The sequence below is a fragment of the Pipistrellus hanaki genome (genome assembly GCF_964339955.1).
Source record: "Pipistrellus hanaki genome assembly, chromosome: 2".
Lineage (NCBI taxonomy): Eukaryota > Metazoa > Chordata > Mammalia > Chiroptera > Vespertilionidae > Pipistrellus > Pipistrellus hanaki.
In genome coordinates, this window is record NC_140504.1 from 161,123,182 (window position 1) to 161,135,825 (window position 12,644).

General features: G+C 43.2%; 1 protein-coding gene across 12 annotated transcripts in view; it reads right to left on the bottom strand.

The window, feature by feature from the left end:
• FGGY (FGGY carbohydrate kinase domain containing) overlaps nt 1–12,644 on the bottom strand; it is a 395,380-nt gene that overhangs the window by 183,948 nt on the left and 198,788 nt on the right. For all 12 annotated transcript variants that reach the window (XM_084872970.1, XM_084872965.1, XM_084872968.1 and 9 more), the window contains one exon: nt 9,530–9,658. In XM_084872970.1, coding sequence (XP_084729096.1) covers nt 9,530–9,658 — 129 coding nt within the window. The remainder of the gene's footprint in view (nt 1–9,529; nt 9,659–12,644) is intronic.

Below are 12,644 nucleotides of genomic sequence, written 5' to 3' on the forward strand. Positions count from 1 at the left end.
CGTTTTCATTGTCTTTAGAAACCAAATTCTCCCATCAAAGTCACAGGACAGTGTATGATGAGGATTAGAGTTATGGAAAGTTGGAGTGAGGTCTGCTGCTGAATGTTATAATTGAAGACTAGTGCAATGTTTCTGTATTCCAAGCATTTTTTCTTCTCTGTTTGCCCTAATATCTACATTGGCTGCAGGGTGCTATGAGGATATCCCTAGACCCCAAAATAGTGAAATAAAAATGTTTCTCTTTGTTCTTTATAATGACTTACCCGAATGCACAGTTAGGAGAAAAATGGAAGAAAGAAAATTAACCAGGCCTCTGGAGAGATGATAAGGAACCAGCCAGCAGTTCAGACAGGAGTCTGCCCCCAGGGGTGATAACTGGAGATGTGCATTTTCCCACCAACAGCTGCTGACGTGCAAGCCCAAAGTAAACAGTAGTGCTTGGGATATTAACTGGACACTGCGTGTCTGTGCCATGAGAAACAGTGGACCTTTGGGTAAGCCTACTCTTGTAAGCAGTGACGTAAGTGCAATATTAGACTTTGGGCCCCCAAACAACCACTTTTCCTGCAGTCTTCCACCTTTTGAACTTGGAGTGGGACGTCTTCCTAACAGGTGGTTGGCAGTATAGGAACCTGGGGCTGGGTTAAGTCTTTTTGTTTTCACTCCCAAGTTCAGTGAAGGAAAACAGCAGCTCATCTTTTCAGTCATATGTAAATACATGAGAGAAAAAATAGAACTTTCTGGCTAAAAATTCCCTTTGAATATCAGATATGTTGTTGAAGCTGATGCTCTTGTCAGAGATTTGCTTGAAACCAGGGCTTCTTGGCACAGAACTCCCACTGCTCCACTGAGTTGGTGGCACCTGTTTCATGGTTTGACACAAAAACTGCACCAAAGCACATATGAAGTCATGGGGAGGGACACACAGATCAGGGTTTGAGTATTTTTTTAAAAAAATATATAGTGTGTTTATTGATTTTAGAGAGAAAGGGTGGGGGATATAGAGGTAGAAACATCAATGATGGGAGAGAGTCATTGATTAGCTGCCTTCTGTACCCCTTATACCTGGCATCGAGCCCACAACTCAGGCATATGCCCTGACCAGGAATTGAACTGTGACGTCCTGGTCACACTCAACCACTGAGCCACATAGCAGGGCTAGGGTTTGAGTCTTGATCCAACCCTTCCTGATCCTGGAACTTTGGGAAAAATCCCCTTACCCCCTGGGTATATTTTTATCTTCTGTAATGAGATAAAAATATCTGGATGATGGCTTTAAAACGGCCAATCTCCACACAGATGTGATTAATATCAACATCAATCAACAAAATTAACATCAACTTTGATATGACTGATCTCCCTACTACACAGTCAAATAATAGCTAGTCTGGCTTAAAAAGCCTGTTTTTATTTCACACGACCCATAGAGCTCAGACTCCTGGAATGATTCCCTGTTTCTAATCTGAAGACAGTGCTGCATGATAGGGGTGGACCCTGGCTGATGTGTTAGGACGTTTCTAACTTCAGTTCTGACTGGGGTAACTTGGATGACTCACTGTTTTTCTGGGCCTCAGTTTTCTCATCTGCAAATTGAAGAATCTGGTACAGAAAATCTTTGAGAGATCTTTTAGTTCTACTGCCTATGATCCCTCATTATTCAAACAGAAGCATGGATGTCAACTACAAACGTTCACAATAGTACCTCCTGAGTTGGATGGCACAAGATTTAGAGATGAGTAGGACAGGGCAGGACAGAGAAAGCTGGCTGTAGCTACAAGGCCCTGAACTCTTTCCTTCTGTCTGGCCAGAGAGTCAAAACCAGTCTCCTGGCTAAGGCCAAGTCCTTCCAATCCAGAGAAGCACAAACCTCCAGGAGAAGCAGGGGGCCTGCAAACAGGAAACCCAAGCTATCCTTCCCACAGGCCATAGCTCATGCAGCTGCTCAGGCCTCAGGCAGCAGCAGTTCTCATTAAACCAAACCGCAACTTAAAAGGATAAACTCAAAATCGCATTAACCAAGTCCTCCTCCCCTCTGAGCCGCATCCAGGAACTCCCAGAACTGCCCAGGCTCTGTCTGCTCGGGCACTGACACTGCTTCTCTCCTTCCAGATTCCCCCACATGGCTTTATCTAATCCCTTCCATTCCCTACAGACCATCTGCCTCTTTGGATTCACCTTCTCTGTCTTGTTGGATCAGCTCCCTCCAGCCCCCAGCTCCTGGCCGGAGAGCCTGGCCTGGATCCTTCTCAGCATGGCTCTGGTTTGGTCTGATTTATCAGACGGGCAGTTGCACAGCCCTACTGCTTCTGACCTTTGTGTGGGGTGTGCCAACTTGTCCCACAGACAAGTTGTTCTACCTTGTAACTACACTCCTAGGTGGAGAAGGTGCCTAGAAATCTATATATTTTAAAGTCTCCTCACCCAAATTTAGCAGTTCTACTTCCCGAGCCTTTGAAATCCTCTCACTTTTATTATCTTAATGAATTCTCTGATTTCCTGAGGATTGACCCTGGGTTCTATACTGGATGAGGAGCACACAGCTTGGCAGGAAAACTGAAACAGGTACAAAGTGTTGCAGACACACAGAGTAGGGTGAGACTCATTCTTCCTAAGAGTGGGGCTGAGTTGGGAGAAGTTTCCACAGGGGAAGCAATAGTTAGCATGAGTGCTGATGAGTGAGTAGGACTGTCTATGTGGGGAGAGAAGGAGAGGCCACCACAAATCTCTGCTCTGAGCAGAGCGGGGATTATGTGTGACGTGTTGAAAGGACGCGTGGTCTAGAAGGCATATTGACTCTTAGAAGGCATATGAGGTGGGAATCACCCTACACTCCCCATTCCATAGTCTTCGTTTCTACTTTTTTATCTCACAACTCTTTTTATGAAGAGTTAATGTCATAAAATATATGTTGACAAAGTACTAACACATTAGCAGAACCCTTCTTTTGGGTTGCTTTTTGGCTTCTACAAAAATCAACTGAATTGATGCAGGGAGTTGACATCAGTGGAGATGTTTCGGTTGAGTAGGGTTTCTCATCCTCAGCTCTACTACATGGGAGGCTACAGAATTCTCTGCTGAGGGCTGTCCCGAGCACTGATGGATGTTTAGCAGCATCCCTGGCCTCTACCCTCCATGTGTCAGAACCATCCCCCCTTTCCCCAAGCGTGACAATAAAAGAATGACTCCAGACATAGCCCATTTCCCCCTAGGGAGTTAAAATCAGCCCTGGTAGAGAATCACTAGTATAGAGGGAAAAACTAGTATTTGGAGTCATACTCAAGTTCAAATCTTGGCAAACACTGGTTATGCGATTATGGAATGATTCACATTGTAATAGAAGATCTCTTTCTTCTATACGGCACAGTGATAAAAAGTGTGAGCTCCGGAATTAGAGGCCATGGATTTAATCATGCCCCTGTAGCTACTGTGTGGATATGGGCAAGGTAAGCTGTCTCTGTGAGCATCACGGTCTCATCTGAGAAAGGAAACAAAATAATAGTATGCATAAAGTAGTTCTGAGAATCAGTGTTGCTTCTAGAACACTAATGATCCTGAGACAGGAAATTGGCATGTCTTATTGTTCACTGGATTATGTTTTGGTTTAGGAGGGCATGAACCCGAAGCTCTTTTTGCAAGATTGGCTAAACCAACTCTTCTGCAAGTAAAAAAAAAAAAAAAAAGGAGGGGGGGGGGCAATGAAAGAAATTCTGCATCATCATTTTGGTTTGACTGTAACTGAGATAAGCAACTTAAGCCAATTCAATATCTGGCCCAGATGAGTAACTTAAGTCAATTCAACATCTGGCCAAGAATTCAGTATCTGGAACCAAAGAGTGATGCAAAACCTAGGCACAAAGCTTGCTGTGAACCAACTCCTGCTAATGTGATAGGAGCACAATGGACTCTGATCTCTAGATGTTTGGAGTAGATCCCGGAGAGCTCAAAGCACAGTTTTGCTTTCTGGAGCATTGATCCAGGTATATAGGGACAACTGCCTCTGCAATGAGAGGGAATTACAGTTCTCAGTTGTAATATTGCATGACAGAGGGAATGCCATTCACTCATCCATTCACTTTTTTTGCTGAATTTGCACGAGTTAAGGGTCTTCCGTGTGCCAAGGAGTAGGCTTGATGCTGTGATATAAGGATGGAATGACACAGTGCTTTCTTTCAAAGAGCTTGCAAACTGGTAGATGAGACAAGGTTGCACACACACAATGGTATAATGTGTACAGTAATGGAGGCAAGTCCGAGACACAGTCGGAGCAAACAGGAAGAAGTGCATAAGTCAGCGTGGGGAGCCAGGGAAGGCTCCCAGAAGAGGTAACACCAGACTCAAAATTTCATAGGTAATCAGGAGTTTGTCTGATCGATAAAAACAACTGAGAGGAGAGGGGCCTGAAGTAGAAATCAGGTTGTTACTGCCTTTCAGGACAGCTCGGGTACTAGAGCCAAGAACAGACCTGGAACAAAGTTAACACTATTTATGAGTTAGAAAAATAGCAGCAGCAGGAGCCCTGGCCAGAACCACCCCCAGAAAGAGCACAGAAAGCTACTCCTATCTTCTGGCTGTCTGCTGAAGAGCTCGCTAACCAGCACCTTAGGAACAAAATGTTCTTTTATCTTTGGTTTGTATTCCCACAGAGTCCTTCTTCTTCTTTTTCCAGGGCTGGAAAAAGCATGAGTTGAATTTTACTTGCTTCTTTGATCTTGATCCTCCAGTCCCCAGCTTCCTTTAAGAATGAGAATCCAGGAGGATTTCTCCAAAGTAAAGTGCTGGCCCCTCCTACTAATCAGAATGTGACGTGCAAGAGAGGCCAGGCCAGGTCAGGGACCCTAACTGCCAGGGACTGTCTGTGCCAGGCCTGGATGGCATCCAATTCCGACCTCCAGAGCTGAACTCTCACCCTGACATTCAGCGATCTCTTAGCACAGAGCCCATAGAACCATTCTTGACATTGATTCTGCCCTCAAAATACACAGCTTCTTAAAGCATCTGTGTCCTGTTACCGAGAGCCCAGGAAGGAACCCAGGGCTGGTTCAAGGAAGGCAGAGGGAATCAAAGCCAGAGGCTCTTTCCCAATTGTCTCTCAAAAGGAGGAGTGTTCTCTAGGGTGGTAACTCAGAGAACTTTCACTAAAAAGTTCCTCCTTGGTGCAGATGTGTGGTTCTGGAATAAGAAAACCAAAGAGACATCTCAGTATTCTATGCCTACTATGTGCCATGCTATGCCAGCTGCTTTACCTACTTACATCATAACAACCCCATGAGGGACCATTGCTATCTTTTTTTATCCTCGTGATATTTTTTCATAGATTTTTAGAGACAGTGAAAGGGAAGGGAAGAGGATGGGAAAGAGAAGGATCTAGAGCACATGTGTCAAACACAAGGCCCGCGGGCCAAATCCAGCCCGCCAGGCCTTGCAATGTGGCCCGCACCACGCTGTCATCACTGCACTCCGCTGTCAGTTTATGACATTGTCAGTTTATGACTGTTCAGTAAACAATTTGGCCCCTTCTCTGATTGAGTTCGACACCCCTAATCTAGAGAGACACAGAGAGAGAGAGAGAAAGAGAGAGAAATATGGATCTGAGAGAGACACATTGACTGGTTACCTCCTGCATGTGCCTTGAACAGAGTGCAAATATGCAAGCGATGTATGTGGCCTTTGCTAGGAATTGAACCCATGACCCTTCAGTCCAAGATGCTCTAACCACTGAGTAAAACAGGTCAGGGCCATTGCTATCTCTTATTGCAGAAGAGGAAACAGAAGTGTGAAGAGGGATGGTATCTGGCCCAAGGTACAAGGTAGGGAGAATAAGAATTTATATCCAAATATTCACTCTCCATATTCGGAGCTTTCAATACATCTCAAACTTTTCCTATTGAGCTAGGAACATGCAGGCCAGGAGGGAACAACCAGAATTTTTTCTCCAAAAAGAGTGGGGCTTTTGTCTGCTGTGTTCATGTCTGCTGATAATCCCTAGTGCCCAGACCACCAACTCTTAGGTGTGCAGGCACTCAATTTGCTCCTGTAGTCACTACATGATTAGAAGGTAGATAATCTTTTCAAGTCTTCCAGGCCTCGGTTCTCCACATCCTGGAGGGGTGAAGGTAGAGTAGTAAAGAGAATGAATGTTCCCTCCCACGTCTCCTCTCTTTCCCAGACATGTAATCCTGCAGTGTCTGTGAGGTGAAGGTACAAGGGAGGGAAAGTGGATAAAACTGGGTCACAATAGTTAACAAGGTCTTCACTCTCCCACAGTTTCTGGGATCCCTTTCCTGTCCTTCCTAGCCACTGCTGGCCCCTAAGCACAGCCTTTTAAGAATCCAAAGTCCTTTTACCTTTCCAGTTAAGGAACTTATTTTTAAAAACTTGAGGGAAACTCACCCACTTAAGCATATTTGTATTTTAAAAGGAACAAAAGGTCTCAGCCCAAATTTCTAAGGTGCCCTAACCGGTTTGGCTCGGTAGATAGAGCTTATGCCTACAGACTGAAAGATCTCCTGTCTGATTCCGGCACCTTGGTTGCAGGCGGGCACATCCCCAGTAGGAGGTGTGAAGGAGGCAGCTGATCGATGTTTCTCTTTCATCAATGTTTCTAATTCTCTATCCCTCTCCCTTCCTCTCTGTAAAAAATAAAAATAAAATAAAAAATAAATCAATAAAATGTATTTTAAAAAACAACAACTTCTAAGGATAAATTTCTTTCACTGACTTAGGAAAAGAGTAGGGACATTTAATGGTGTGGGTTCCTTTAAGTCCAATTCACCAACACTCTCTGAGTGCCTATGAGTTCCAGGTGCCATAGGGGTTTCCCCTCCTGGAGGGCCCAGTGAGTCCTGGGCAGAAGCAAGAGGGCGAATTGGTTTAACCCATAGGGAGGTCTGAGAAACAGTCAGGGAAATTGAGTCCTGAAGCTTTCCAAGGTGCAGCCTCTCTCTTTCATCCTAAGGTGGTCTAAGCCAAGGGGGTGGATGATTGACACTGTGACCCCAGGGATAAGTGGGAAAGCATGATGGAGAAAGCTTCCCTGGCCTCAATCATGATAGGATGTCAGGCTTACATCCTACCTAGACCCCAAGTTCTCTGTACCTGTCCTTAAAAACCAAAATCATGACATTCCAATCAAAAGCACATACTGCTGCCCTGTCAGGTATGGCTCAGTGGTTAAGCGTACCTACCTAGACCCCAAGGTTTATCCACTTTCCCTCCCTTGTACCTTCACCTCACAGACACTGCAGGATTACATGTCTGGGAAAGAGAGGAGACGTGGGAGGGAACATTCATTCTGTACCTACCTAGACCCCAAGTTCTCTGTACCTGTCCTTAAAAACCAAAATCATGACATTCCAATCAAAAGCACATACTGCTGCCCTGGCAGGTATGGCTCAGTGGTTAAGCGTCAACCTATGAACCAGGAAGTCATGGTGCAATCCCTGTTCAGGGCACATGCCCAGGTTTCTGCTTCGATCCCCAGTAAGGGGAATACAGGAGCAGCCAATCAATGGTTCTGTCTCATCTTTGATGTTTCTATCTCTCTCTCCCTCTCCCTTCCTCTCTGGAATCAATACTATTTTTTTTTTTCTTTAAACAAAAACATATACTGCTCATACTGAAAAGGGAGGGAAGCACCCTGCCTTCAGTCACTGCTATCCACCATTCAAACAACTCACCTTTATTACTGGTTGTTCACTATGCCTCAGGCACTATGCTAGATCCTAAACACACAGAGATGAGTAAGACAGACATGGTAACAGATCAATGAAAGCTATTCTACTCTGAGAGTCCATGGACTGTGCAGAAGAGCAAGATATGGCCTAATAGTCTGCCGCATAAAGAACCAGATTAACTTCCACCCCACAGGTCAAGGTCATTTCACCATATTCTTGCCTTCATGTAACTGTTCATTTAATAAAATTATTAAGCACCTGTAGGAATCAGACACAAGGCTCTGCACAGAATGAATAATATAATGCCCTGTCCTCAAGGAGCTCCTAGCCTAGTGGAAAAGACAAGTAGATAAAGCAGTCATTGCAACACAATGTGACCATTTCTTCAGTAGGGGTGGGGAAAAGCACTGAAAGAAGTACAACTTGGAGAATCTGTCCCATGGAAGGCTATGCAGAGAAGCAAGCATATGATATGAGTCTTTAAGTTAGAGCAGGAGTTAGCCATGGGGAGAAGTGAAGGACCAATCATCCTGGGAAGAAAAATATATGTGTGAAGACAGAAGTCTGATGCTCAGACAGGATTTTGGGAACACAATTCTAGGTAAGTATTTAAAAGATAACTCTTGGCTATAATATGAAGTAAAGACTAGAATATCTTTCAACATTTTTTGACTATGGTGAGAAATTCATTTTCGGTATGGCCCAGTACACACATGTACAGAGATATAGATATAAAATGGAAACCTAAGTTTCCCACACAAAGCTTGCTCTGTAAGATGTACCCTGATAATTTCTACTCTGGTTGTTCTATTCTGAATATTCAATGGTCATGATCTACTAAAGTGATCTCATGAGGTTTCAACCATAATTAGAAAAGAGAACATTGTTAGAAAGAAGAACTAAGGAAAAAAAAGATATGGCTATAGGTGAAGTGAGTTATTGAGAATCTGAACAACCCCTAGGAACTACCTCCCAAAATGCAATAAGGATAAAGAAGATAGACTTAGCACAATTTACTGTAATTCTTACCTCATTTTCTGCCTTGCCATTGGATTTGGGGGAAAAGACCTTGATTTTATTTTAACGTCATTATCCCCTAACACTGTGGTTGGCAAACTGCGGCTTGAGATCCACATGTGGCTCTCTGGCCCTTGAGTGTGGCTCTTCCACAAAATACCATGGCCTGGGTGAGTCTATTTTGAAGAAGTGGTGTTAGAAGAAGTTTAAGTTTAAAAAATTTGACTCTCAAAAAAATTTCAATCTTTGTACTGTTGATATTTGGCTCTGTTGACTAATGAGTTTGCCAACCACTGCCCTAGCACCATGATTGAGACATAGTAAGTATTTAATGGGTCTTTGAAATAAGAATACATAATACATGGATGTTAGTTTTGAGAGTTATCTAGGAGATGAAATCACAACTATACTCAAGTAATTGAATATAGAATATAAACCAAATAAATTGTGAAAATAAATCAATTAGACTTGTAAAAGTTATGGAGCACCTTTAGAAGAAACAGCACAGGTAAGTAAACCACCATCAGAAATGCTAGTTGGAAGTGAATATATTTTTTTCAGAATTTTAGTAAACCAGAGAACTATCAACATATTGACTCAGATCATTTTTTTGCTATTATTCTGCATGGAAAAAATTAATAAAATTATAAATAAATTATATATTTAATAAGAAGTTCTATAATTCTATCCAAATGCTTAACTGTGAGAAGACTTTACATTGCTATATCTTGAATCAACAGGCTTTGATGCTTTAAAATAGGAAAGGAGCATCTTAGGTTCTTGGGAATAATCCATGTGCGGACAGCGTTGGTAGTGGCCATGGAGTAAGGGATGATTACCTAGTCCTCCAGCGTGGGCATCAATAAGGGAGGCTGCCACTGCAATGCCAGCAGGAAGACCAAGGTCTTTGGCTGCCTCTGGGGTAAGCCCATTTCCAAGAGAAGCTCCAGGAGGCAGCACTTGGTTTCCTGGGGAGACAGGAGAAAAAACAAACACCTGTCAGTTTGAAAAAATACAACAGTAGAGAAAGGATTTTCTTAAGTGAACCCCTTTCTTCCCTCCCCTTTCCTCTGCATTTCTTCAACTTCAGGAAGACAGAAGTCATGCAGCCACAAACAGCCCCTCTGCTCACTGGGTGACAGGTATATGTTCTGGGTTCTTTACAAATGCTCTGGGGTACTTTACAAATCCAGGAGCTCAATGGCATCTTTGAAACTGGAGAAACATCTCCTTAATAGGAAATTCCAGAAGATACATATGCAGTGACTTCTTGAAGACTAGATTAACATAGCCAAACTGTTCCTTCTAACAGAGCAGCTCTACCAGCATAGTTTACACACACATGCACACAGACACGCATACACATGCACACACACACACGCACATGTTCATACAGCCATACCTGCTCCCTGATGAACATTGATTCCTAAGAATGCTGGGAAAATTTACTCATGTAGTTGCTTCCTGTCAGAGGATAAGGAAAAGAATAATTTTGCTGCAGTAAAGAATTTCTTAAGTTTCTCTCAGTTAGAAAAAAAAAGAGCCCAGTCTAAACTTTACAAGGTTGAGACTTGACAACCATGGCATACAATTTGAATGGTGTTCTCTGGAGTTGCGCAATGCAGCGACCCTAATATTTCAAGTGACCTTGAATTCCTGCAGTCAGTCAGGCCTTCAGTTAAGAATTTATTGATTGTCTTGCTCTGTGTGGGCGCTGTGGCACTGTAAAAGGCAGTCCTTGCCCCCAACCTAGTTAGGGAGTTGAGATCAGGACACAGAATCATTTAAGTCAGAACAGAATAAAGAGAACCTTCTGCTCCCAGGTCTTTAGAGGAGGCTGAGTGCTCCCTCTACCTACCACTGCGGAATTTATCTGCAAGGAGGGGTGGAGGTAGACATGCATATATGCTAAGATCCCTCTGAGCTCTAAGATCCTATTATTCTGAATGTGTGGTCAGCAATTCGCTTGGTGCAAATACACCTTACAAGAGAGCTCCAGGAATGGCAGAGGTACTTTCTGACTGCTGGGTGTGGAGCTGAGGGTGGGGGTTAGAGGGAGGTGGAGGGAAATGGCTCACCCACCTCCTCTAACTGGAAACAAAGCACCTGCACAACACATCTCCATGCATTTTAGGTAATGGGTTTCTTTCAAAAATGCTTAGCTAAAAAACGGAAGAGAAAGAAGACTGGAATCACTGCCACGCTTCCAAAGCATCATTACCCAATAATGACAGCCACTAGGTGCACATGGACTGAGCACTGGAAACGCGCTGGAGTAACTGTGAAGCCAGACTTTTCACTTAATTCATTTCACTTCAACTTTAAAAAATGGTACACAATTCAGTTACTAAAAAGCTTCAAGTACATTTGGCACAACTTGGGTGTGCAAAGTACTTTTTACTGTTAATTAAAGAAATTGAAATAAAGTATTTCACAGTGGAAATTTAGTGTCTGAACTGAGATGTAGTCAGTGGAAAATATATACCAGGTGTCAAAGATAGTACAGAAAAGCAAATGCAAAGTATCTCATTCATAAATGTATATCAATGATGTTGAAGTACTTTTGATTTATTAGGTTATAGTATATTAAAATTCATTTCACCTATTTCTTTTTACTTTCATGAGGCTACTAGAATACTTTATGTATGTCACCCATACTGCATTTCTTCTGGATTTCTAAGGTTGAGAAGCTCAGATGTTGGGGTGGGAGCAAGGAGGATTTTTAGTCTCATGCTTTGAATGCCCAGACAGGCAGAAACCCAGAAGAAAGCTGTGCATGATTTGGTTCTGGACACCACCTTAATTATGGCACTGTGTTTCGTATACAGCACAGAAACAGGCAGTCTTCCCATTTACTGCGTGCTTCTGGGCCAAGGGCTGTGCTAAGAACACAGCATGCGTTTCCTCACCTCACTGTCACACAACCCCTTGGCGAGCACTGACCAGATGGATGGGGAAAGTCATGCTTATCCAGGGAAAGTGAGTTTCTCCTCGTCACACAGGCCCTGGATTTCATTCTGACTACGTCACATCAAACCTGCATACTTTCTTATTCACTACTTTGTATTTTGGTGCAGCTATTTAAAAGAAAGGGTTTTTTGTTTGTTTGTTTGTTTTTTGTTTTTTGAGTGAATGAAGGTATCAAGTGAAGTATTTTTAAACAAATGTTTAAAAAGTAGCACCATTTAGATGTGCCCATCAGAGGCACACCTCACTTAGCTGTGCTTCACTGCATTGCGCTTCACAAATGTTGCATTTTTTACAATTGGAAGTTAGAACCCCACCAGCAAAGATTACGCCTCGCCTTATTACGATACTCACTTTATTGTGGAAGGCTGCAGCTGAACCTGCATTGTCTCTGAGGTATCACTGTCTCTGAGGTATGCCTGTACATTCAGATTTTTTTTTAGTGTTCATTTTCATACGAAGGTCTAAATGAGAATTCTATTCCATCTGGATCCTCAATCTTAACAAACATAAAAGGTGTAATTTTCATTAAAAAAAAAAAAAAAAAGTTTCCAGACCAGAGGAGGATGAGCAGGGTGCCCTGGACAGTAATTTAGAAAGAAGCCTTGGCGGGCGAGGTGCAGAGAGAGCTCTGGGTGTGCAATCAGGAGTTCTGGGTTCTACCCTTATGCTGAAGAACCACAGGAAGCTCTCTTAGCCGAGGTAGCATCTTAAGCAAAAGCCAAGAAAGAGGGAGGACTGCCAAAAGGGACAATGGGACTTAAGCTGGGGTGGGGACTGGCAGGGTGTGGCAGAGACAGATGAGGCTGGAGAGGGAAGTGAGGACAGAGCTACACTGTCATCCAGGCTAAGGTACCTGAACTTAATCAGGAAGACCACCTTGAGAATGAGCTCAGAAGGAGTGGTAAGCCAGGGAGTGAGGCAATTGGATTTGTGTCTTTTTAAAGATCTCTCTAGTAACATGGCAGCAGAGGACAGAAGGGGGTA